This window comes from Mandrillus leucophaeus, unplaced genomic scaffold (assembly GCF_000951045.1).
Source record: "Mandrillus leucophaeus isolate KB7577 unplaced genomic scaffold, Mleu.le_1.0 Scaffold407, whole genome shotgun sequence".
NCBI classification, from domain to species: Eukaryota; Metazoa; Chordata; class Mammalia; order Primates; family Cercopithecidae; genus Mandrillus; species Mandrillus leucophaeus.
In genome coordinates this window covers 1,743,348-1,768,198 of record NW_012104332.1, presented here as the reverse complement: position 1 = coordinate 1,768,198, position 24,851 = coordinate 1,743,348, and the positions used below count along the sequence as shown (strand labels likewise).

The window sequence follows — 24,851 nt, the reverse complement described above, 5'->3', positions numbered from 1 at the left end:
AAAAAAAAAAAAAAAAGAGAGACGTGGCTTCATAGGAGCTATCCTTGAGTAAGGTTTGGGTCAAGAACTGGTTTCTACAGGGCAACCTCTGATCCAGGTTATCAGGAGAGAAATTACCTCTTTTTTTGCTTTGTCTTTCAGAATCCTTTCCCTCTCATCCTTGCCCTAGCTGCCTTTGTAAGACTTCCCTAAGGAGATGAAAGGGTTTAGAACCTTGGGTTGCAGGTGCCTCTAGGGCTGAGTGGCACACGTCTGTTTTTGGTGATGTTCTTCCAGTATCTGATCAGTTGATCCAGCCTTGAGTCTTAATGTAGGACTCCATCGTGTTGAGCTAGGAGGGTTGACAAAACTCACTTCCACAGAACAATTCCACTTAAGTAAGGGAAACGGAATTTTAAAAATTTCAAGGAAATTTACAGAAAATAATAGCAATCCCTCAGCAAACTGACAGCCTTCTATTTTGGGACGATGGTGAAGTTTTCCTGAGCTGAAAGATGATAAAAATAAAAGAGCTAATATCTACTGAGTGCTATGTATGTAACAGAAGCCATAATAAGCACTTTCCATGGATCAACTCCATCTTCGCGACGGTCCTATGAGCTAGATCTACTGTCATCCTCATTTTACAGATGAGAAAATTGAGGCACAGAAGTATTAGGTAATAAGTATTAGTATAAAGTTAGCTGGCATGTAAGAGAAGGAGCTGAGATTTATATCTAGCTGTCTTATTCCAGAGCCCATCTGTGAAGCATGATGCTATATTACCTCTCCTGAAATAGATCTCACTTGCTGGAGTGCCTAGTACCCTATTCTGACACTGTTATCCCCTATACAGAACCTTCAGGGAGAATTTTCATGGTAATCCTGACCAAAGGCAGGGCTATTATCCCACCAGCAGCTCAGTCAACCCAGAGAGATCCCAAGGAATGGAGCGGCAGGAAGTTCTGAAATTTAAAACCCTCTCCGGATGTTGCATCTGGCTCTCTGCAGTTGGGAGACATGCCATACCTGTCCTGATTGGTGTCACAGGAGTCCCCAACCAGATCATTATCCACATCAGACTGCAAAGAGAACAGCGCATGTTATTTATTCCTGGGCCTGCATGTACAGAATGTTCCAGAGAAGGCAGACCTCACCCGTCATCATTGGATTTAGGGAATTATTTCTCTGGAACTGGGGTGGTGCAAAACTGCAAAAGGACAACACCATATTGGTGTAGGCACAATGCTGAATTTTCAAAAAAGCCTTCTAAAATATCAAGCTACATGGATGGGCTGCCCACACACCAGATGAGCTGATTGGAAAGGGGCGCTGGGGCAGCATGGTGGCAGGTGGAGGCATAGAACTCCGGCATGGGTCAGAGGGAGCCAGCCATAGGCACGGGGAGAAGACAAGTTGATTTTGCTTTGCTTCTGCAATTTGAAATTTGGCCAAAATCGTGAGTGAGTCACAGAGGGCAACCATGATTCCCCTGTCTCAGGGCTTTAAAAATAAATGACACATCATACCCAATTATCCAGACAGGAAGGAGGAGTGAGAAGGGAGATGCAACACATCACTGGCTGAACTTAATCTGAAATGTCCATACATAGGCTGTGTAGGGGTTTAGGGACTAAAGGGACACAAGGCTCCCAATGGTTAATTTCCATGTTCCATTTTCCTTTCTGCAGGAGAAATACTTGTATTGAGCATCATGAAGCTCGTGTTGCTAACCTCACAGGCAATCGACAGCCTGGGAGATAGTCCCTAGGGCTTCAGCTCTCGTGTGGTGCTCATCCCACCATCTTCAGGCCCACAGTGTGTCCTTTCTCCGCCTCTGCTTTGTTAGGTAAGTGGCAACAGCTAAGAGGCTCTGTTTTTCTAGACACCCGTCTTAAATGAGTCTTTGCATAGAGGAATTCAGCCTGGAGTTTGAATTCCCCCAGTATCCTACTAACCTGGTTAGGGTTGCTGATATCAGGACAACTGTCACAGGCATCCCCCACACCATCACCATCCTTGTCCCGTTGGTCACGATTGGGAAATCTTGGGCAGTTGTCCAGAATGTTTTTTATTCCTGTGAGAAAGAAATGCTACCTTGAGTCAGGGGGATGTCACTGACTTCTAGGTGCTGGAGAGATCAGGCACATGGTGAGTCGCTTCTGCCTGGGCCAGTGTCACACAGGGACTAGCCTTTTCAGCAGTTATCCAGAGGTAGCTTCAAAGGATGGATCCTGGGAGACTTAAAAATGAACAGCTCTTAGAGGTATTTGTCGACTGAATTCTAATTTGTCCAAGATGTCAAAGGCTATGATAGCAACCAGAGGAGGGGATCATGATGGCTCTATGGGCTGACCCTGGAGAGGGAGGATCTCATGGGTATCTGAGCTATGACTGAGACCCTAGGGCTCTAGGCAGTGTTGTGTTGGAGCTGGGTCCATTGTGTCCCTCTCTCTTTTCAGTTTTGTGTTTGATGATGTTACATTGGTAGCTTGAAATCAGCAATGAGGACAGTATGGAGTTACCTCATGGAAACTGGCAAATGCTACCAACCAGGGCTTTCTGTGGTTTGTTTACCAGCACACCACTGGAAATGGGTCATCAGTTAGGCTTGCAGAAGGTGAGGTCATGTTTTAGGGGGGTGTGCGTGTTCTGGAGTGGGGGGTGTGTGTGTGTGTGTTGGGGCAGGTGGTATTTTGAAAAGGTTTTTCCTTCAAGGGCCCACAATGCGATGTGTAGCCTGTGATGTGTAATCTGTGACGCTGCTCAATGCCTTCTCATTCAGTTCTTCACTTCTGGGTCTCTCACATGTAGAAAGTCTAGTGGCGAGTGAGGAGAGGTAGAAATGGGAAGGGAGATGCCCACAAAGACACACTCTGATAAGACACTGCTTGAAGGGGTCCTAACCAAGTTTCTGGCAATGATACAGAGTCCTGGAAACATCCAGAGCCATTAAGTAGTGGAGTGGACTGTGGAGTCTCCTTCCACAGACACAAGTCCACCTTGGGCCCTCCAGATGCAGGCCACAGTGAGCCACCCACAGCTGGAAGGCCCTGAATCAGTCATTCTATTCCTACTCTGGAGAGAGAACAATGGAACAAGGTCAATTGAATCCCAGATAAAAGACAAAAGCAAGATAAATCTACCATCTCCATCCATGTCATCATCACAGGCATCTCCTCTTCCATCCCCATCTGTGTCTTTCTGGTCATTATTTAAGACACTCAGGCAGTTATCACAGGCATCTCCAAAGATATCTTTATCGCTGTTCCTTTGGTCCACATTGTGAATCAGGACACAGTTATCCTAAAAGATGAAAGGATAGAACATCACTCAGACTTTTACTAAATCCACTTCCCCCATTGTTAAGAAGCGTCAGAACTCTGGTGGCCCAAGTTTGTCAGTTTTATATTTCAAACATTTGTGAATCTTAAGGAGTAAAAAGCTGAAGTGCTGTGGAATGCAGGCATGGAAACTAACATTTGGGATGATTCATATACACAGTTGACTTCACAGGCTTTCTCCCATCATCCCTGGTACATGGCAATTCACAGGCCCTCCCAGCAAAGCAGGTACCTGCTCATTCAGGATCCCGTCTCCGTCAGCATCCTCGTCACAAGCGTCGCCAATGCCATCTCTGTCTGCATCTTCTTGGCCAGAATTTGGCACATACTTGCAGTTGTCCTTAGGGGGAAAACGCAGTTCTGAATGACATCCTACATTTGTGTTAAGCTAGTAACTGTTTCTGACCTCAACACACTGTGGCTTTATTGTTGGTGACTGTTTCACTTCATCTGAGATGCAGCTACTTTACAAGTGCAATTTTAAATTAGATCCATAGAACCTCTCCCCATAGAAGATGTGACTTTGGAAAGCCACAGTGCATGTGTGCCTACTGTCACCCCAACACCCCTTACCTTCTTACAGTTCCTGGCAGAGCATGGCAGTTCTTCATCAGGGTAACTGTCGATGTCCACATCCTTTCCACAGACATAGCCATCGCCAGCCCAACCGACTCCACACTGTGAAGGGAAAGCCCATCAGAGGCCTGGGAAGCTGAGCCTGGCAGGGAGCTGGGGGCTGACAAGGGCCTCTCTGCTCCTTTGCTCATTCCCAGGGGGAGGGCCCAGAGTCACTCAGCCTTGTTGGGTGGGGCTTAGAAACTATTTAATTGCACTTGAGTAGTGTGATGGTTCCCTATTCAAAAGATGTAAAGGGAGACGTAGAGAGAAAACTCTCCCTCCCACTCCCGCTTCCGCTTCCAGAACAGGCAGAGCAGCAGAAGGGAGACGGGAGGAGGGGACCCAGAAGGTCACAGGGAACTGGAAATGCAGAGGGACAGAAAGCTGACCTGGGGTGGGAGATAAAGGAGGGAGGAGGGAGAGAGTCTGAGGAGCAGAGTCTGGGCCAATGGAAATCAGACTTATGTGAGCACAGGTTAAATTTCCTGGCCTCACCACCCAAAATAAGGAGCTTTCAGACCAGTGACTTCCTCAGCCGCAGCCTGCCTATTCTCAATCATCTGTGCTCTCCCTCTGCAACCAGGATTCAGGAGGCAGGACTCCAGAGAGACCCTACCGGGCTCCCGGTTCCTGCTCACTCGCCCCAGCAGGGCCTTTGGAAGGCCTGGAAGGTTGATCCATGAGGTTGGTCCTTGACTCACTTTAATGAGGAAAAAATGTCCTCTAGGAACAAATACATTTTTAATGAGCCATTTTCTGGCAGATTCAATTATTTTAGTAGTCACACCAAGTTTATTAATCCTTTACCATCTGTCGTTGTGCCTTATTACAAATTCAAAAACATATTAAGAGCCCCATCACCCACCATCCCAGGGGAGTTGTCAATTTGTTCACAGAAAATGGGGATTTCAACAGAGATATATACTTGCTTCTCAATGACTGCTTTTTGGTAATAAACAAGCCCAACCATGAGGAATTCAGGAACTTGCTGGGGTTGTTCCCTCTCTGATACAGCACATTCCTCCATCTGACCTTGTTACAGAATATCTGTATTGCCAGGGAGGGCTGACTTTATTATATTTATTTATTTAACTCATTTTTGACTCTTATTTTTCCTATTTGAAAAGTGATAGGCTTATTGTGGAAAACTGTGCATGCATAAAGATAAAGAAGCATAACTTTGAGACAAAAAAGATGGAAAAGGGCTCTAAGAATCCATCATGCTGCTCAGGGGTGATCACTGTGAACCGGAGAATCCAGAGTCTGACAAGCCACCTGCCAAAGGCCTGGTACCCCGGGAAGTGCAGAGGAGGGGGGCAGCTGAAGTCTGCTGATTTTTCAGTGCCTAGGGTCCCCAGGACTTTGGATCCTTGGATTTGGGAATGGATGGCAGGCTGAGGACTCTGGATCCTTGGATTTGGGAATGGATGGCCGGAGCGCACCCTCTCCTTCACGTAGGGCCCACTACAAGCTCAGCATGAGACCCATGTCAGGCCCTGCTGTGACTGCTCTACTCTCTTCCCAGTCTCCCCTCCCCAGACCAGCTCCAGGGCTGGATAATGCACAGGAGGCGTGACCATTCACGGAGCTGTCCCTGATTGGAGTGGAGGTAGACATAGAGCATGGCACCGTCTGGCCCCTGCCAGTCACCTGCGGGAGACGGGAGGTTTCTCCCCGAGGGCCTATGACAGCCCCCACATCTCCACGGCCGCCCACCCCCAACAGGAGCGTCCAGGCAGACACTGTGGAAGTCGTAAGGATGAGGACAATTAGAGATGACAGCAGGTATGTTGTCATTATACAGGCAAGTAGACGGGGCAGAAGAAGGAAAGGGGAGAAGAATGTTTCTTCACCTCCCTGCTGCTGGCTTCTGGGCCTTTCCACAGAAGGTGCTTGGGAGCTGGGGCTTCACTGGAGGCTCTGGCATTCAGGTGCCCAAGTAGACAGTGTTGCCCCACAGCCAAGAGGGAGAGAAAAGGCAGCTGATGGTTAGATGGATGTCAGGCTGCTCCCCACAAACTCAGTGGACCCTGTTCCTATTACACTGCATGCTCATTTTGATTGCAATGCTTTCATTTTGAAGTACTTTTACCCCGAAGCACATAGAAACTGGAGAGAGGTGATGTTAAAAATGAAGGAGGAAAAATGATAGAGGAAGTCAAAAATGAAGAGGAAAAATGATAGAGGAAGTCAAAAAACAACTTACCACACATGTCACATCCCCCTGCCTCTCTTCAATGCACTGGGCATTCACACTGCAAGGGTTCAGCTCTGGGTTTCTGCAGTTTCTTTCCATTTTGCATCCTCTTATCTGATCACCAGTATACCCTGGCTTGCAAGGCCCACAGCGGTAAGATCCCTGCAGGGAACAAAGATCAGGTGATGAGCTGAAAGCTGTGAGCAAAGGTACAGTTTGAGCAAAGGTATGGTTATTGTGTCTATTTTCACAGGTACTCATTGCTGGCAGGATTCAGGCATCAGACCCCTGCCTGCCTCTCTGCTTACATATAAGATCGTGTGAATGTTGGTGAAAACACCATCAGACTGGAGGCTGTGTCCGGCCACTCAGACAAACAAGGAATAGAAGTGAGGGAAGTAGGCTGCACAGTGAACCAGACACTGAGTTGCCTGTGCCACCGTGGAGGGCATAAGGGGAGAGGCCAAAAGTTCCAATGAAGTCCTGGGGGGTGGTGTGAGAAGCTTACTCTGGGGACAGGGAGATGATCTGCTTAAGAAGCAAGTTAATTTTTCTTCTTGCTGTTCCTTTGGCTCTTTTACAATGGAATGACAAAGGAATAAGGGTGCACAGAGAAATGCTGGTGGCCTGCATTGAGAATTTCTGATGAGGCAGACTGAGAAACTGACAAATAAGCTGTCAGCTCCACTGCAGTGACACTTCAGGGGCCAGGTTTTTTTAGCTTTTATAGATATAATATATATATAATATATATAATCACACTGCACACAATATATGTAATACATATTATATAATATATAAAAATCAAAATTAAAATTTTCATTGTTATTGAGGTAAAATTGACAAAACTGAATATATTGAAAGTGTGCAGTGTGATGATGTGATATACATATACATTGTGAAATGATTACTAGTCAGTTAAGTAACACATCCATCAACTCACATAGTTGCCTTCCCCTTTTTTCTTTTTCAGTGAAAACACTTAAGATCTGCTCTCTTAGCAGATTTCATATATATAACATGGTATTATTAACTAGGTCACCATGCTGTATTTTTCATCTTATGCAGTTTTATTGGCATAAAATTTATAGATCGTAAAAGACATCCATTTGAAGTATGCAGTTTAATGATTTAAGTCACTCACAACCTGTTAATTGCCACATCCAAAGCACGCTTTCCAACGACCTGTCTCAATCTCAGCCTCCCTGGCGATGCTGCCCACTCGCTCCTTTTTCTGGCTTCTCTTTTTCCTTGGCCTAGTCCTTCATTTTTGGGGTTTCCTGGAGTTCTATTTACTGTCTACTTTCCTTCTCTCTAGGTGGCTCAGTTATTATCTTTACACCAAGATCTCGCAAATCTATTTGCAGACTACTTTGTCCTGGTAAAAGCTGAGAAGCAATAAATCCCCATCTATTCCTAAGCAATATAGCATTGTGGAGAAGAACTCAGGCTCTGTAGCCAACCTGGAAGTCTTCTAAGATGTGTGACCTTAGTATAAATACGTAACATTTCTTCTTTTTCTTTTTGGAGACAGGGTCTCCCTCTCTCACCCAGACTGGAGTGCAGTGCCGATCACAGCTCACTGTAACCTCAAACTACTCTTGGACCAAAATGATCCTTCAGCTTCAGCCTCCTGAGGAATTGGGACTATAGGAATGCTCCACCACGCCTGGACTTAATGATGTAATATTTCTGTGCCTCAGTTTCTTCAATTGTAAAATGTGGATAATAATAATACCCGTTTATGAGGTTGTTGTGAGGATTAAAATAAGTGACTCGATAAATGTAAAGTGCTTTTACTTACAAGGAAACAAGGAACCTAGAGGTTGGAAAACTTTCAAATAGTCATACACGTAATCAGTTCTTTTCTTGATAGTCTATTCTGGTACATCTTTTATCTTGGACATAGTTTGATAGGAACTTTCAGAAATAAAACCCATATCTGAATACTTAAGTTATAGCCATCCCTAAGTGCTAAGCACTTCAATTTAATACAATGAAAAGTTTTGAAAAGTTTTTATTTTTATTTTTTGAGACTGAGTCTGTTTTTTTTTGTTTTTGAGACTCTGTCGCCCAGGCTGGAGTGCAGTGGCGCGATCTCGGCTCACTGCAAGCTCCACCTCCCAGGTTCACGCCATTCTCCCGCCTCAACCTCCCGAGTAGCTGGGACTACAGGCGCCTGCCACCAGGCCTGGCTAATTTTTTTTTTTGTATTTTTAGTAGAGAGAGGGTTTCACTGTGTTAGCCAGGTTAGTCTCGAACTCCTGACCTCGAGATTGAAAAGTTTTATGAAAATAAAGAATGACATTTGGGGATTGTGTAGTCACCAGTAAAACACTGAACTATTAACATAAACTACCAAGTTCTTCACAATTTTAAAATACAGGAGTAATAATTTATTCAATAAATAGTTATCTAATGGCCTAATATTGCAACTTTGGTAGAAAATAAAGGACAAACTTGGCACTTATAAAAGTATTCTTACATAAAAATTACTTATACAGTTACTCATATTAAACACTTCATTAGCACAAACTTTTGCCCTTATTCTGCCAATCAAATGTATTATGCCCGCATGTTCTAGGTGTGTTTGGAAGCTATGGTCTATACACATACACTTGTTTTAATAGCCAGTTCTGCTTTGATAACAACAGCTGTGAGAAATACTCACCAAAGTATTAATGCAGATCGAGTTGGAAACGCATGCTCCATTTCGACACTCATCAATGTCAGTGCAGACCTAGTGCAGAAAAGTTCAAAGAAACTTTAGCGAGACATGCTGCTTAAATAGAAATGCAAATAAATCTCCTTTGTTTTGCTATCTGTGTGTGAAGTGAAGATGCAGAATTTCAGGTAGAATGGTCATCTGAGGGTTATTTGTGCCATCTCCCTGCATTTGTACCAGTTTGTACTTAATCTAATTGCAAATGAGAATTGCTTTCATGGCATTGAAAGTTATTCAGAAAAGACAACTTGTGTAATTCATCTGTTCCACCACCTTGTTAGGTTAGGAAAGTTTTTTTTAAATCTTGCTTGGGACTCAGTGTAGTTCTCCTCTCTGAGGATTCTTAGCTTTTTTCAATTCTGGAACATTCTCAGTTTCCCCCAACTGCTTTCTAGTCTTTCTTTGGAACTACAGTTGGATGAATATTGGACTTTCTCGTTAATATCTTCTTTTGACTCCTAACCTCTTGTTATATGCTTCATATCTTTATTTCTCTGTGCTGTGTTCTAGATGATTTCTTTAAATTCACCTCCTAGCCTATGAAATCCCTGCGAAGCTGTGTCTAATCTGTTTTGCCCATCTATTGAGTTAAGGTCAATGATTTTCCACTGATAAAAGTTTTATTTGGCTGTTTTTCAAACTTGTCTGCTGTTTTTCAAACTTGTATGTTTTTCTCACATCGCCCTACACTTTTGTTGTTGTTGAGACAGGGTCTTGCTCCGTTGCGCAGGCTGGAGTGCAGTGGCACAATCACAGCTCACTGCAGCCTCGACTTCCCAGACTCAGGTGATCCTCCCACCTCAACTTCCCAAGGTAGCTGGGACCACAGGCACACACCACCACACCCAGCTAATTTTTTTGTGTGTATTTTTTGTAGAGATGGGATTTTGACATGTTGTTCAGATGGGACATTGCCCTGTTCTTTAAGTATGGTATTTATTTCTTTACCTTTTTATATTTACTTTATATTTATCATGTTTCCTCATGGTAGTTTCTTTATATAAACTGCCATTTTTGTTTATGAGCATATCTTCAGTAGCCCAGATTTTGCCTGTGGGCATTCCACTGGCCCTGAATTTTGGCGTGTCTTTACAGAGTGGTGTGTCTTTGACTTGAGACAGGGCCCTGGGGATTTTACCTTTTCATGGCTGGTTATGATTTTAATTTTTTGGCTTGTGTTTCTGCATTTTATGTATAACACAGATTTGGAACTCATAACTGTATGTGTTCCACACTGTATGTGTGCCACATTTGTTGTGGGTAATTTTCATTTTTGTCAAGCATGTCTTAAAGCTGAAGTCAAGCTTCTTTATTGTTTCTTAGGGCTAGTCAAGTTTTCCTGTCTCCTTGTAATGGATAGGGTGGTTCTTTGAGGGTCCTGGACTTACGCGGGGGTGTTAGGCCTTTCCAAAGTTCCCAGACTCCATTGCTGCATCCACTCCACACAGGTGGTAAAAGCCAGGTCCCCGTTCCTAGGACCCGGACCTGGCTCCCACCTCCCAGGATCTGCTGTGGCATCAGTTCTTAGTCACAGTTCCGGCTTTGAGTTTTCTCTTTGTTTCTGGACACTGCGTCATTTCCTTTTATTTCTTTTGACTTTGGAATGCAGTAACATTTGCTGTTAAATTTTAGCAAGGTGGCTCCCTTCCACTTCAGTTCTGTCTGCCATGTTACTGGAAGTCTATTGAGAAGCGTTGCTTACTACCTTACACCAAATACCTTATGTTTTGTTTTGTCTATTTCCTTGGTTTGTTCTTAGAGATTCTGTCTTTAGAGGACTCTAACAGCCTCTTGTCATTCCTATATGTCTAGCTTGCCTACCTTTTCTAGTCTAAAAAATCATGCCCTCTAGAACCCTTTGATAGGCAGCTAGGAAATAATAAGCCCCTGCCCTTCTTCAAAGCTAATAATTTCTCTAAAGTAGTAAAATATATTTATAGACCAACTATTTTTAAGGGCTAAAAACATCAAAAAGAATTTCACAGTCAGTCAGTTAAATAATGACCAGGATATAGTAGAACATTTGGAAATAAATGGAGACTGTCAAGAAGTACTCGAGTGCTTTATGGCAATTTATAGCTTACATAAGAAAAAGGGGAGGTTGCCTTGGGGGATTATTTCTACTCTTAAAATCCCCTCATCTCTGAAACAGCTTCGGATTGGCAACAATGACTCTATAAAAATGACCTAATTTTTCAAAGCTTTTGTTTCCCTGGTTCTCAACTTATTCTGCAGGACAAAATGTTCAACGGCCATCAACAAAATAAGCCTGAAATTATGACAATAGCCATATTACCCCTTTTACTGTTTTTCCAGTAATACTCTATTATCCCATCTTAAAAGCTTCCTCCCTTCTAGGTTTTATAAATGTAAATACTTAGAAATGGTTGAAAAACTTCCTGATTTGCTCATTTTGCACCGTGACATTCCACATGGCCTTGGCTGCTCAAGGAGGTCAAGGGTTACACCGAAGAGGTGGGAACCAACCACAGTTGTTCTGTTAAGATGAGAAATGAATAGAAACCATGACTTCAGCCTACCTGCTTGTTTGACTTGGCAAAACTGATCCCAACACCCTGCACCATGGGCCCTGTGAAGCCCACTGGGCAGGCATCACATCTGAAGCCAGGAGACAAATTCACGCAGCGCACGCCTGGGTAGCAGGGATGGTATTTGCACTGAAGACAAAAAAGTCCAAAGTCTTTAGCCACACCGAGAAAACACTCCAACTTTTCTTCATCTATTTGCACATACTTGTTTAGTCATTTAACTATCTTTTGGTGGAAAAAATAATAAAAGGAAATAAAGGCTTCCAAATCCAGTTACCCACTGAATCCCTGACTACACAATCTAACGTTGCTTTTTAGTGGGCTCTGCTGTATTGTAGAATAATGGCACATCTATGTTGAAAGGGTCCTTGATATTAACCAGCCTACCTCTCAATGTAATAAGCTCCCTGATATTCTGACACGGAATTTGCAAATCTCTGTGAAAGGACTATGTCCCTGGACCACTTAGCTGGCTATTAAGATGACTCCAAAAGCATCAGCAAACCAACTACTCAGTCAGAAAGACCTTAAGAAGGCAAAGCCAGGGCCGGTGCCTCTTCAGTACCACATAATCCCTCAGGGCCTGTGCCTGCCTCCATGTCCTGTCAAGTCCATGCTATTCCAAGGCTCTAGGAAGCTTGGAGATTGGTTCTTTTTTTTTTTTTTTTTTTAATCCACTTCAACTAATGTAAAAAACATGACCACTTCCTGCCCTTTCAGAAGGAGGAAAATTCCAGCTCACAGATAAAAACCAGATGCAGTTCAGTGAAATGTGTGCAGATGTTTCTCCAATTGAGGGATTACTAGAGACCATCTTAATTGCTTACTACTAGGGAAGGTAATCAGCTGAGTGTTACTAAGGTTACCAAGGGCCTGCAGGAGCCCCAGGGAGCCAGTGTGCCTAAGTTCCCTACCTGTGTCTCTCTCCTGCGCTTGTCCTTTCAGCCTTCCTCTGGCTGGGTGGGAAGAGAAGGGCACATTGAAGGCACATTTTGGTGGCAGCCTTGCTACCTGCTATGAACATTACTTTGCGACTAGACTGATGATTGCCTAACCATGTTTTTTGTTTGTTTTGAGACAGGGTCGTGCCCAGGCTGAAGTGCAGTGGTGCCATCATGGCTCACTGCAGCGTCAACCTCCTGCCTCAGGCAATCCTCCTACTTCATCTTCCAGAGTAGCTGGGACCACAGGCACATGCCACCATGCCCCGGTAATGATCATATTTTTTGTAGAGGTAGGGTTTTGTCTTGTTGCCCAGGCTGGTCTTAAACTCCTGAGTTCAGGTGATCCTCCCACCTCAGCCTCCCAAAGTGTTGAGATTGCAGGCTTGAGCCACTGGGCCTGGCCTGCCTAACCATGGTGTTGAAACAGTCTCTTCTGGGGCTCTGCCAGCCGGTCAAACAGCTGGATGTGCCTCCTCCGGGGCCCTCCCTGGGCACGTTTAGTTACTAATAGGTTACAGGGCCTCCCCCTTGTTGGTGTGACATTCCCCTCTGCTCCTTTGTTTTAGGAAGCCTGAAGAAATCCATGGTGACTCCTGAAATATACCCTTACAAAAATCCTCCCCTTCTACATTTGCAAAAGTGGGGGAAAGTGGGGGAAAAACAAAATTATAGCACAGACTGCTTAAGAGAAATAACCAATGCAAATGTCAGCGTGTAAAGCAGAAACGTCGGCACTGTAGCCAATGGACCAGTAGAAGAGTTGGAAACGCAGACGAAAAATGACAAATGCAGCCATAACCTTGGGTCATGTCTCCTTCCGCCGTCCCTGTGTCTCAGGGTCTCCAAGCAAGTGGTTTTGATGGAGCCTGGAGGACAGCCCAAGTCAGCCCTTAATCATCAGCCTGGCTTCTTTTTCCAAAAGCTGCAGGGTGAGGAGGATCCTTAGGGATTCCCTCCCGGTCTAAGTGAACTTTTACCTCATCCACATCAATGCAGGTGATCCCGTTTCCTGTGTAGCCCTCAGGGCAGGGCCCACACTGGAAGCCATCTCTGCTGTCAGTACATTGGACACCTCGGAAACATGGGTTGGAGTCACACCGACGAGGTGGGCGTGTTGGCGGTGCAGGGGGTGCTGGGGGTACCACGGTGCTTGGGGTTGGAGACTGAAACTTGAGAGGACCTAGAGGAAAACAATCATCCACAGGCTTATTCACCGCCAGGAACATATACGGAAGACAAAACAAAATTTAGTTTCCCATTGAACTTTTCCTCCCTCCCCTCCAACTATGTGGTAGACCTTCAGAAACTGCGGTTAACACAGACTCACCGCGAGCCCTTCATCAGCCTGCATCATCCGACTCAGGCGAGCCCATACTAGGAAAGCACTTACCGCAAGCCTGGCATTCAGCTATGGTGTTTCGCAAAAATGATGTTTCCTTAACCTTTAAAAATGAGAAGAGGAAAAGGATTGAAAAGGAATGCCTGAAATCATCCAGGAATGAAAGAATCCATGTGGAGCTATCTATGTAACACTTTTTTTTTTTTTTTTTTTTTTGAGACAGTCTCAGTCTGTTGTCCAGGCTGGAGTGCAGTGGCACAATCTCAGCTCACTTCAACCTCTGCCTCCCAGGTTCCAGCGATTCTCCTGGCTCAGCCTCCTGAGTAGCTGGGATTACAGGCACGCACCACCACGCCTGGCTAATTTTTGTGTTTTTAGTAGAGACGGGGTTTCACCATGTTGTTCAGGCTGGTCTCGAACTCCTGACCTTGTGATCCGCCCACCTCAGCCTCCCAAAGTGCTGGGATTACAGGCGTGAGGCACCACACCTGGCCCTCTGTAACACTTCTTACAGTAGCGTTAGCAGCCCTTGGTGGCTCCCGCTCTGCTTAGAGCCATGGTGTGTTCATCATGAACTTGGCCCCCATTTCCAGAGAACTTCCAGTGGAGCCCTGCTGTGGGGGGCTGCGTGGGTCCCTGGAGGTCTGACTCAGAGGCCGCCTCCGTGCCTGTGCAGGCCTGCAGCTCCACTAGCTTGTGGGGAGCTGCTCTGAGAAGAGCAGGGCTTTTCTGATGATATGCCCCACTTGTTACCTGCTGTCGCAGAAGGTCCTTCACCTCTCCCAGGAGTTGGTTTAATTGTGTCATTTGACCCAAGAACTGCCGGTTAAAGTCCCCTGTAGGAACAGCAAAAGGCAAAGAGTTTTCAACCAGTGATGGTCATTTCTAAGTGACTCAAAACCAAAAGATTCCCCAGGAAATCATCAAGACAAGGTGATTCAAAAACCCAGAATATTTGAATTTAATTTGGGGTAATTTCTTTAATTCAGCTAAAAAAAATGATAATGATGCCACTGACTATTTGAGTCTAAATTCATGTGAATCATAAAAATAAAAGTTTAATGAGAATACTCCTTGCCCTGGATTTTGTTCAAGAACCTGATTTTCGTAGATACGTTTTGTTGGGCTGCTCTGTTGACAGTCCCACTTTTTGGTGATGGGACCGTGCCTATTCAGGGTCTTTGGAGTTTGTGTTGATGAAGGTATGCAAACTGCCCAAGAGCCCACACCTGTGCCTGTGGCAGCCAGCGGCTCGCTCTGCTGCAGGAAGCAGTCTTGCAGGCTGGCCACCTGGAACAGTGAGCCTCTCACCACCAGCTTCAGCTCTTCCAAGAAGTCCTGGAAGAAATCACATTCATACCACAGATTGCTGACACTGTTCAAAAGCCAATGTGCTTGCCTACTCACGCAATTTTCATAATCAAGTAGTCCTGTATCGTTGGACCCTCTGACATCTTACATAATTTTGTAGGATCACATTTTTTCCTAAAGCCTGCCAGCCCTATCTTTTTGGTTGAAGTGAATATGTAAGTAGCCAGCAGCCTAGGAAAATGCTGGCATTGTCACCAAGAGGGCTGAGAAAAGGAAAGGCTCTTTTCCTACATGGTAAAGGAGTTATTTTGTGATGGGAAGCTCTTAAGAATTGTCTGTAATTTGTTTATGGAATTTAGATCGCAATAAATAAGGTGTTAATCCCAATTTTAAACGGTATTAGTTTTTGGATGTCTTGACTCAAGGTTCTAGCAAAGCCTATGATTTCTTCGGGCTATGAGAATGAATGATATCTTCTATGATCATTAGGTAGTTGGCATCGTATTTTTACATTTCGGGTTGATATTATTCATTGTTAGTCAAAAAGTAAATTTTCTTGCCCTTTTATCTTGTGAATTCTGCTTGCAATCACTTTTATTATATCTATATACAACCAAACGTTTATGTTAACTGCCAAGGTCAAGTCATCATCCTTATATAGAAATGAGCACAGCTGAGGATTTTCAGAGGAATTCTGCTTTTTGATTTAGCTAAGATTTAGGCAACATATGCTATTTAACACATACTGTATTGGACATCAGACTACAATCTCTGCAGTCAGGACAATGACTGGCTTTGCCCGCCACAGTAGCACTAATGCCTAGAATGTGCCTATTTGTTGACTGACTGAATGAATGAGTAGGTGACTATGAGATTGAGCCACTGTGATCACTACCGATGGTCTAAGGAGGTAGAGCTTCTGAGAAAATTCCAGTAAGTACAGTTTCTGATGACTTTGTCAAGGCTGAGTCCTGACTTTTAGAAATTGACTTATTTGGTGGTGAACACTAATTTCTGAAATGAGCAGTGACACAATTTCTGACTGTCATTCTGATCATGTGTGCTACTTTGGGGATTCAGAAATAAAGTTGAGCACATCTTTCTATTAATTTTTTTCCATATGTAAATCTGCATTTAAAAATCTCTCTCTATATATGACTGAAAAACAAAAAAAACCCCAAACCTTGGATTTTAGCTTTCTTGGAATTTCCGATTAAAAATGCTTCCTGTTGTTCAAGCGCAAAACTTCTAGGATCAGATTCATAGTTTTTATATTGCTATCTAAAACTGTACAGCATTCCTACATGCAATGGAAATTATTGCTTACACCCTGCTTCTCTGTACAAAGGGCTCAGAGTAGCTTGTAACCAAAGCATATATTAATATAATGAATTAACAAAGGGAATGGAAAGTGAGGATTGAGAGGTAGCAGACAAAAATAATATGGGCCATAGCAGATGAACATAGTTACTGATTTGACATAGGCTTATATAACAGATGAAATTCAGGAACTTTAAACCAGTTATACATTATTGGAAAGGACAAAGAATACTAGTTCTTTATAGAAAACAAAGCACTGACTAGCACACAATTCTAAAAGAAATGTATGTGGCAATTTCTACAGCAGGTGCAATGATAGAATAATAAAAATACCATCAACATGGATTAAAACAGAAGACAGAGGTGATGATGTCTTAAGACCAAATGGAGCTAAGCTAAGCTCCCTTTTGTTAGTGGATGTTCTGACAAGACCTGTGAAAATGCTGTTCCGACAGCTTGGCAGTTTCCAATCATTCTTTTTTATTTTTATTAAAGAAAACTGAAAATAGATAACGTCATCATGCTGAGGTAGTTATTTTTATTTTTGCCCTTCCTTTCCAACTTTACAATTGTATCCATAGTCTCTACTTACCATTGAAAGCACAAGCTCTCAATTTTGGCATCACATTAGAATTGGTGTTTTAAAAATGTGCTGATACTTAGGCCCCACCCGACAGATTCAGATTCGGTTTGTCTTAGGGGCAGCCCCCTAGCACTTGCTTTTCAAGCTCCCCAGGCGATTCTGATGTGCAACCGACATTAGACCCACTGACCTGCAGCAGGAATTTCTCAGCACACTCCTCTGCACTCCCTAGGCACCGGCAGCTCATTTTTCCACTTCAGAGAATGGTTTGTGTGTTCCTACCTGTGGCTTCCTCTGGAAAGTCCTCAATTCAATGGTCTCAGGATTCTGGGAGAGGCCGGCAAAGGCCCTGGGGAGATTGTGAATGGAATCCACCTGGATGCAGTCCAGGTAGAGCTCTAGGGAGCCGGCCCCTCGCTGCAAATTGCTCAGCCTCAGGAGGAGCCTGTGCCGCCTTCCGTCTGCCAGCTGCAGGTTGTTGAAAACCACCAAATGGACCTTCCCGTCGTTCTTCAGGTAACGGAGGATGGCTGGAAGCAAGCACAGGTCAAGGAATGGTGTGATAAGTGGAAGAGGGGGAAGTGGAGGGTCAACGAATGGTGTGGTAAGTGTCCCGTGCTGAACAGCCTCCTGGTAACACGACTGGGTTGCTGGACAGAATGTGAGTGAGAAATAACCTCAAATGTTAATTCACCATCTTCTGTGTGCTAGGCACTGTTTCAGGTACTGGGAGCCAACTCTCCTCCTGAGAATGTTTTGTGCTGATGGAGAAACAGATAATATGTGGCAAATTTGAAAATAAACAATACAATTCTCATATAGTGGTAAGTACAGTGAGCAAGCAGAACCCCATCTGAAAGCAAACTAAACTCTAAGTAAGCCTAGAGCATGAATCCATTCATTCACCAAACACTTGCTAAGCACTACCATGGGGCTGGGGGCTGTCCTTAAGTGCTTTAAATACTTGATTTCTCCCCCCTCCCCCATTTTTTTTTTTAAAGACAAGATCTCGCTCTGACGCCCCGGCTGCAGTGCTATGGGACTATCTCAGCTCACTGCAACCTCTGCCTCCCGTGCTCAAGTAATCCTTCTATCTTAGCCTCCTAAGTAGTTGGGACCACAGGTGTGAGCCACCACAACCAGCTAATTTATATATTTTTTGTAGAGTCAGGGTTTTGCCGTGTTGCCCAGGCTGGTCTCGAAATCCTGAGCTCAAGCGATCCACCTGCCTTGGCCTCCCAAAGTGCTGGGATTACAGGTGTGAGCCACTGCACCCAGCCTAAATACTTAATTTCTACTCACTGCAACCAAATGCAATTGGAATAACTATGGATGAGGAAAAGTGAGTCTCAGATAAGTGAAGGCACTTGGTCAAGGACATAGGAAGCGGCAGGGCTAGAATCTGAACTTGAGTATGGTTCATTCCGTGACTAAAAAATGCAGGCATGCACAGGCCTTAGTCAGCATACATCAAATCGCGTGTAATGTGTCATATTGTCCCTCAGCAACCCATCCCTGAATTTAACAATGCTTAGAAAATAAAAGGTTTATTTTTTAGAAAATAAAAGGCTGGGCACAGAGGCTCATGCCTGTAATCCGAGCACTTTGGGAGGCCCAGGTGGGAGAATCGCTTGAGGTCAGGAGTTTGAAATCAACCTAGGCAACATAGTGAGACCTCATCTCTATAAAAAATAAATTTAAGAAAATTGGCCAGGCTGGGCCTGGTAGCTCACACCTGTAATCCCAGCACTTTAGGAGGCTGAGGTGGGCAGATCATGAGGTCAGGAGTTCAAGACCAGCCTGACCAATATGGTGAACCCCCGTCTCTACTAAAAATACAAAAATTAGCCAGGCCTAGTGGTGTTTGCCTGTAGTCCCAGCTACTCGGAAGGCTGAGGCAGGAGAATCGCTTGAACCTGGGAGGTGGAGGTTGCAGTCAGCCAAGATCACACCACTGCACTCCAGCCTGGGTGACAGATCAAGACTCCATTTCAAAAAAAAAATAAAATGGCCAGGTGTGGAGGCACGTACTTGTAGTCCCAGCTACTTGGGACACTGAGGTGGAGGACTGCTTGAGCCTGGGGGATTGAGGATGCAGTGAGTCCTGATCGAACCACTGCACTCCAGCCTGGGCAACAGAGTGACCCCGTCTCAAAAAAAGAAAAGAAAACGTATCCATGGTTGTAAAAGAAGGACTCCCACCTTATTTTCTGTTTTTGTTTTTGTTTCATTTCGGTTTTTTTCCCTATGTGGGTAGCTATTCACATATCTGCTTAAGCCCACATATCTTCTGGTTTTGACGGAGTCTCGCTCTGTCGCCCAGGCTGGAGTGCAGTGGCCGGATCTCAGCTCACTGCAAGCTCCGCCTCCCAGACAGCCTTGCAGCCTTGTTTTTTTAACTCCATTATTGTCCTGAACATAGGAGGCCCTTAGCTAAAATCTTGGAAGTTGACCCTTTGTGAGTGGAGCCCATTAGTTAAGGTTTGCTAGAAAGACCAAAGTGATTTCAGCTGGTGTCTAAACAGGCCTCCAGGTGCACCCACAGGTACCATTCCCAAACCAGCACTCTGGGAGGCCAAGGTCGGCAGATCACAAGGTCAGGAGTTCAAGATCAGCTTGACTAATATGGTGAAACCCTGTCTCTACTAAAAATACAGAAATTAGCCGGGCATGGCTAATTTTCACCGGAAACAATCCCGGGAACAAGGTTGGAGGCTAATTGCAAATATTGCTAAGGGAGGTGGTAAACACATCATTGCAGTTGCAAAGCTCTGGCCAGTCTTTAGCTGTCCCAGGGTGGGAAAGCCTTAAGTAGAACTTAAAGTAGAACTTTTCTGGAGGGTAATTTAGTCATGTGCATCAGAACCTCAAACATGTGTAAACCCAACAGCCCAGCATTGCCACTTCTAGGAACTAAAACTGAGGAAATTAAAGAACAAAAAAGAAGCACTTCAGCACTGTCCTGGGTTATAGAAAAAAAAAAAAAAAAGCAGCACCAAGATGTATGGATGAGAATGTTCATTTCAGAAATACTTATTGTAATCAACACTTGGCACAACATGTATGTCCAAAAGGAGAGGGCTGGCTACTTAAATTACACTATAATCATAAAATGGAATACTACGGAATAGCTGAATTAAAAACACAAAAAGACATTCCCAGTATTTTGTTAAGTAAAAAAAAAAAAAAAAAGGAGGTTATAGGTCAATATGGGTTAATTTAGAAAAAAGTGTGCATGTGTATATATATACATATATGTATACATACATACCTAGAAGATTAGAAGAAGATATGTCTACATTAATATGGTTATTTTCTGGGTGCCTGGATGGTATTTTTTTTCTTCCTGCTCATCTTCATTGTTTTAACTTTTCTACAAGAAACAACCATTACTTGTATATAAAAATAATAAAAAAAGAAATATATTAGACATATACACCCAGACTGTGTTGCTGTTAATCTGTGTGATTTGTGGCAAGTAACTTGGACCATCTTTCTCCTCAGGTACCTTTTCTGTAGAGTGTAAATGCCAAGATGGTGCTGCCTGCAGATGAACTAGCCAAGAATACCTATTTACATTGCAGTGTCGCCAAAGAAAAGAATCACTACTGTGGAACATGAAGGATATATTTTAAGGCTTTCTCCACATTAGACTTTCTAGGTTCATTTTCCCACCCTTCTGAACTCTGACTGGATTTTCCAGTTGGCCACAGTCTGAAGAGAGCCAGTTGACGTGAGGTTCTGTGACCTACAGAGATGGTGGGAGGAGTCAGACGGGAAATCTCTTATGTCGACGTGGTCACCACCACTTGCTTCCTGAGGGAGAAGAATCAGAAAGACCTGGCAAGACAGACTAGCTAGAAGGGCTTTCTGATTCCAGAACAATACTAACTTTCCTGAAGTAAAGTATTAAATAAATATAAATAAATGGTAAGATGTATATAAATGTGGTATGAAGAGGAAGAAAATAATGGAATGGAGGAAAATAGACCCAAATAGAAATTCTAAGGTATTTCTAATCTGGGATAGAACAGAATCTTCTCCTTTTATTTAATATTAATTGTTGAGAATTCACATGTACCCCTTAAATATGTAAAAATTACATATCAATACAAATAATTTAAATCTGAAAATTTTTTTAAATGTTGAGAATTTACAATAGTAACTGCACAGCTGGAAATTAGAACCATATATAGTAACCAAAAGAGGGAGAAACAGAGTCCAAACATATGCACTAACTCAATTTTATAAAAACTTCTATTACATTACTATTTAGAACAGTTTTGCAAATACCTGGAATTTTTACAGGCCAGGAAAAATACCACTTGGACCACCAAACTTGAATTAGGTCACACACACACTCACTCACTATCTCCTTATTTCAGTTATGGCCACTACCTCTGTTCTCTACATTAACTGTTTCAGAGGATGCACATACTGGCTTATAACAAAAACTCTTGATTTTTCTTCCCCAAACTAAGATTTCTGTGAAATTCAAAGGAAATATATTTTCTTGGGCATGTTGCTTGCTTTTAACAGGGCTTCACAGGGCATGTGGGCCATGGTTTATTTTCATAACTAAATAGCTGGGTTTAATTTGATGAATAGTACCTAGTGGGATACTTTATATATAGCAGGTGCACACTAAATGTTGCTAATATAAACTTTCAACGAATAATTAAATGATTGCATTTAAAGCTTTGTATATAGAAAATAAAGTTCAGAGAGTAGCAATTCAACATCTAATTCAAGGTAGCAAAACCTCCTATTGTGTTCATACTCTCATTGAAGTGGTTTCTGTACTTCTGCCTTGCTTTTTGTTGCAATGTAACACTCAAATGACAAATCCCTCATGCCCCTAGATCTCATGACAATAGCAAAAGAAAACATAGGCAAAGAAAACCATGGAAACTTCCATCTTCACAATGTCTGTTAGCAGAAAAATTATCAAGTGCCTTGACATTTCCCATTCTTCACAATTGATCCAATACTCATTTCTCTTATGGCTTCCATTTTTCATTTTCTTTTTTATTGCAAATTCTTTACTTCAGTGCCTCTACACTTATTTTATCATCAGAGCCGTTAGACTACCCAGAGGGCAAGCAGGCTCAGGAAGCTCAATGTTTTCACATCAGTCATACAGAGTCCGGGAAAAGCAGAAAGTTCTCGCCCCAGGAGCCTGCAGCCTGTTGGATGCAAGTTTTCCTCACCTTCTCCAGAGGCAGCATCATTGGGAAGGGGAAGAGAACGGACAGGGTTCCCTTCCTCTTGCCAGCCCCCTTTCCCGGTGCTCATCTCACCCTATCTTATCCCAACACATCCACACATAGTAGAAGGAGCAAAACGCAGGGGAAAACACTACAGAGGGAGGAGGATGACCGTTTCGTCCCTCTGGGAAGGAAGAAGCAGCCAGGCCCCTGAGGCTGGAACCATCCCACCTCCCAGCTTGACCACACCTCTGCCTGGCCACCACCCTGGAGAGCACTCAGGAAAACAGTCACTGGGTATGAAACGGCCTTTGCCAAATTATAACTCAGGAAATTATGACAGTGAAAGAAATCAGACCTAACTGACTCTATCTAGCTTCTAACACTTAAGCTTTCCTTGTTCATTCCTGGGCAGAGGCCGAACTAACTTTGGGAAAGAATTCAGTAGATGGTTTGACTCTGAAGCAAAATTGGTAACAGCCCTTTCCCGAAGACTCCCTTCTTGCCTGGGGACCAGTCTGCCTTTGAAGGACTAATAAATTAGCTACAGGATTAGAAATGACAGTTTAGGGGTCATGCAGCCTCTGGCTCCAAGAGTCTGAACCTCCCCAAATTGCTCCTAGGGTAACATCACTATTGTAAAGCCTAACATCAGTGCTTGAGATATTTTGCAGACCATGCACTCGACGGATCAGCTGACACCACCCAACCCAGTAATCTGGCCCAATCATTTCTGCCATCACACCAAGGAACAGAAGACATTAAGAAAACCTAACTTCGACCCCCTATGATTCCATTTCCAACCTGACCAATTAGCACTCCCCACTTCCCAAGCCCCTACCTGCAAAATTATCTTTAAAAACTGATCCCCGAATGCTTGGGGAGACTGATTTGAGTAATAAACTCCAGTATCCCACACAGCCAGCTCTCCGTGAATTACCCTTTCTCCATTGCAATTCCTCTGTCTTGATAAATGGGTTCTGTGTAGGCAGCAGGCAAGGTGAACCCATTGTTTCCAGGTACAACTGTTTCTTCAGCTGTAGCACATTCAGTTCGCATCCTCAGTTTTCACTTACCACCAGCTGCACAGGCTTTCTTGGCGATTGCAGCTGGTTATCTTGCAGGGTTAGTACCGAGAATGCAGTGCAGATTGGATTGGAATTGAAGGCTGTCAGTCAGTGGGTGCTCAAATCTCAAACAACGTCTCTGCCTCTGCTCCACCTCTGGGCTTCTCTGTTAGATTCCTGACTCCCCTTCCTACTTTAGGGCTCTTTCTGCATGGACTTTTTGGACTGAGAGATTGAACTTCTTAGAGGACTGTTCTGATCAAGTTATTGCCTCCTCAAAGCAAGCAAGGAAGCAAATGAAATCCTTCAATAACTCCCTAGCGGATTCTAAATAACGTTTCAACTCCTTATCCCAGGACTGGCCCTCATCTTCCCACCACCTTAAGTCCCTCCCTGCTGCCAAGTCTATATCTCACTGATTTTCCCACATCCCATAGTATCTGAGGGCACCACTACAACTACCTATGAAGTGAAAAAAATAGATAAAATAGAGTGTGTCCACTCTGACTTTTATTACTCACAATTATGTCTTTTTTTAAATGTGGAACACTTTGTTGGTTATATAAATCCTTTCCCTCTAAACTTGGCATCTTTGTGTAATTGACAATTTGGGGCCCGATTTTATGGCACTGTCCAAAAGCTACGTTTCCATGCTTGGGACCAGCCGGACACAGGAACCACATAGCCCAGTCTGATTAAATACGATTTCAGTGACTGGCAGCAGATTAAAAAGCAAGCCCAGGCAATGAAGATTTGAAATATTGCCATCTTCAGAAAGAATTTTCAAAAGGTGCTTTCTGAAAAGTGGACCTGGTAGTCAAAAATATTATAATATGTTGAATGTCAAAGTTATGAAGCAGGGTGCCAGCTTTAAAGAACTGGAAATGATAATATTTTGTCTGCTTGGGCAAAGGAGTCCAGAGTGGCCTGGCCTGCAGGCAGCAAACTCACAAAGGTAGTCCGGCGCTCTTTGCTTTATTTGGCAAATGGCTTTGCTCTTTGGCACTTTTAAACATATGATGGAAGCAATCATTGTCAACCTTTCCTCTTCTTTTAAAATAATTGTACATTTAAAAATTGCCTCCTTGACATTAATGTCTCTTGTGATGGATATGCTTGTTTGCCTTTGCTTATTTATCTTCATGCCCTATACACAAGGTCTTTGTAACTTTAGTGCTTTGGAAATGCATAGAAAAGGTAAATCAGCAAACTGCTTTTTCTGAAAGTACTCTGGGTGACTCCTAGCTGTGATAAATGCAGTCTGTTTCAAAGTTTTCTTATGGCAGTTTGGACAATGTAATGTATACAGAGTACACACACACACACACACATCTATCTAGTGAAAGAAAACACAGCAATTATGCTAAACATCTGCAGAGGACTTTCTGTTTTGAAAAAGTATGAGATTCATCATAGTATGCAACTATCTGGTAGGCAACAAAGCTGTGAGTGTGCACAGAAGCCCAAGGTCATGTTACAGGAGACAGATGCAAAGCAATTTCTTAAGCGCCCATGAAACTTCTCTAGCCTTGGTAGAATGACAAAATACTACCATTATAAGTCATCCAGCTTAATATCTCACTTCACAAATTCCTTCAATAAAAGTGCAGCCTCTACCAGCACATTTCCAGTAACAAGGAACTCATTACTTTGCAGAGAAGCCCATTT

At 43.5% G+C, this 24,851-nt stretch overlaps 1 protein-coding gene across 1 annotated transcript in view; it reads right to left on the bottom strand.

Annotated features, from left to right (window-relative positions):
* Positions 1-24,851, bottom strand: part of THBS4 (thrombospondin 4) — a 46,540-nt gene that overhangs the window by 8,691 nt on the left and 12,998 nt on the right. The window contains exons 3-15 of the mRNA XM_011992209.1: positions 17,192-17,439; positions 14,925-15,033; positions 14,449-14,531; positions 13,747-13,798; positions 13,334-13,536; positions 11,404-11,541; positions 8,810-8,878; positions 6,148-6,300; positions 3,897-4,001; positions 3,556-3,663; positions 3,126-3,285; positions 1,938-2,056; positions 1,009-1,061 (exon numbers count right to left, since the gene is read on the bottom strand). Coding sequence (XP_011847599.1) covers positions 1,009-1,061; positions 1,938-2,056; positions 3,126-3,285; positions 3,556-3,663; positions 3,897-4,001; positions 6,148-6,300; positions 8,810-8,878; positions 11,404-11,541; positions 13,334-13,536; positions 13,747-13,798; positions 14,449-14,531; positions 14,925-15,033; positions 17,192-17,439 — 1,600 coding nt within the window. The remainder of the gene's footprint in view (positions 1-1,008; positions 1,062-1,937; positions 2,057-3,125; positions 3,286-3,555; positions 3,664-3,896; positions 4,002-6,147; positions 6,301-8,809; positions 8,879-11,403; positions 11,542-13,333; positions 13,537-13,746; positions 13,799-14,448; positions 14,532-14,924; positions 15,034-17,191; positions 17,440-24,851) is intronic.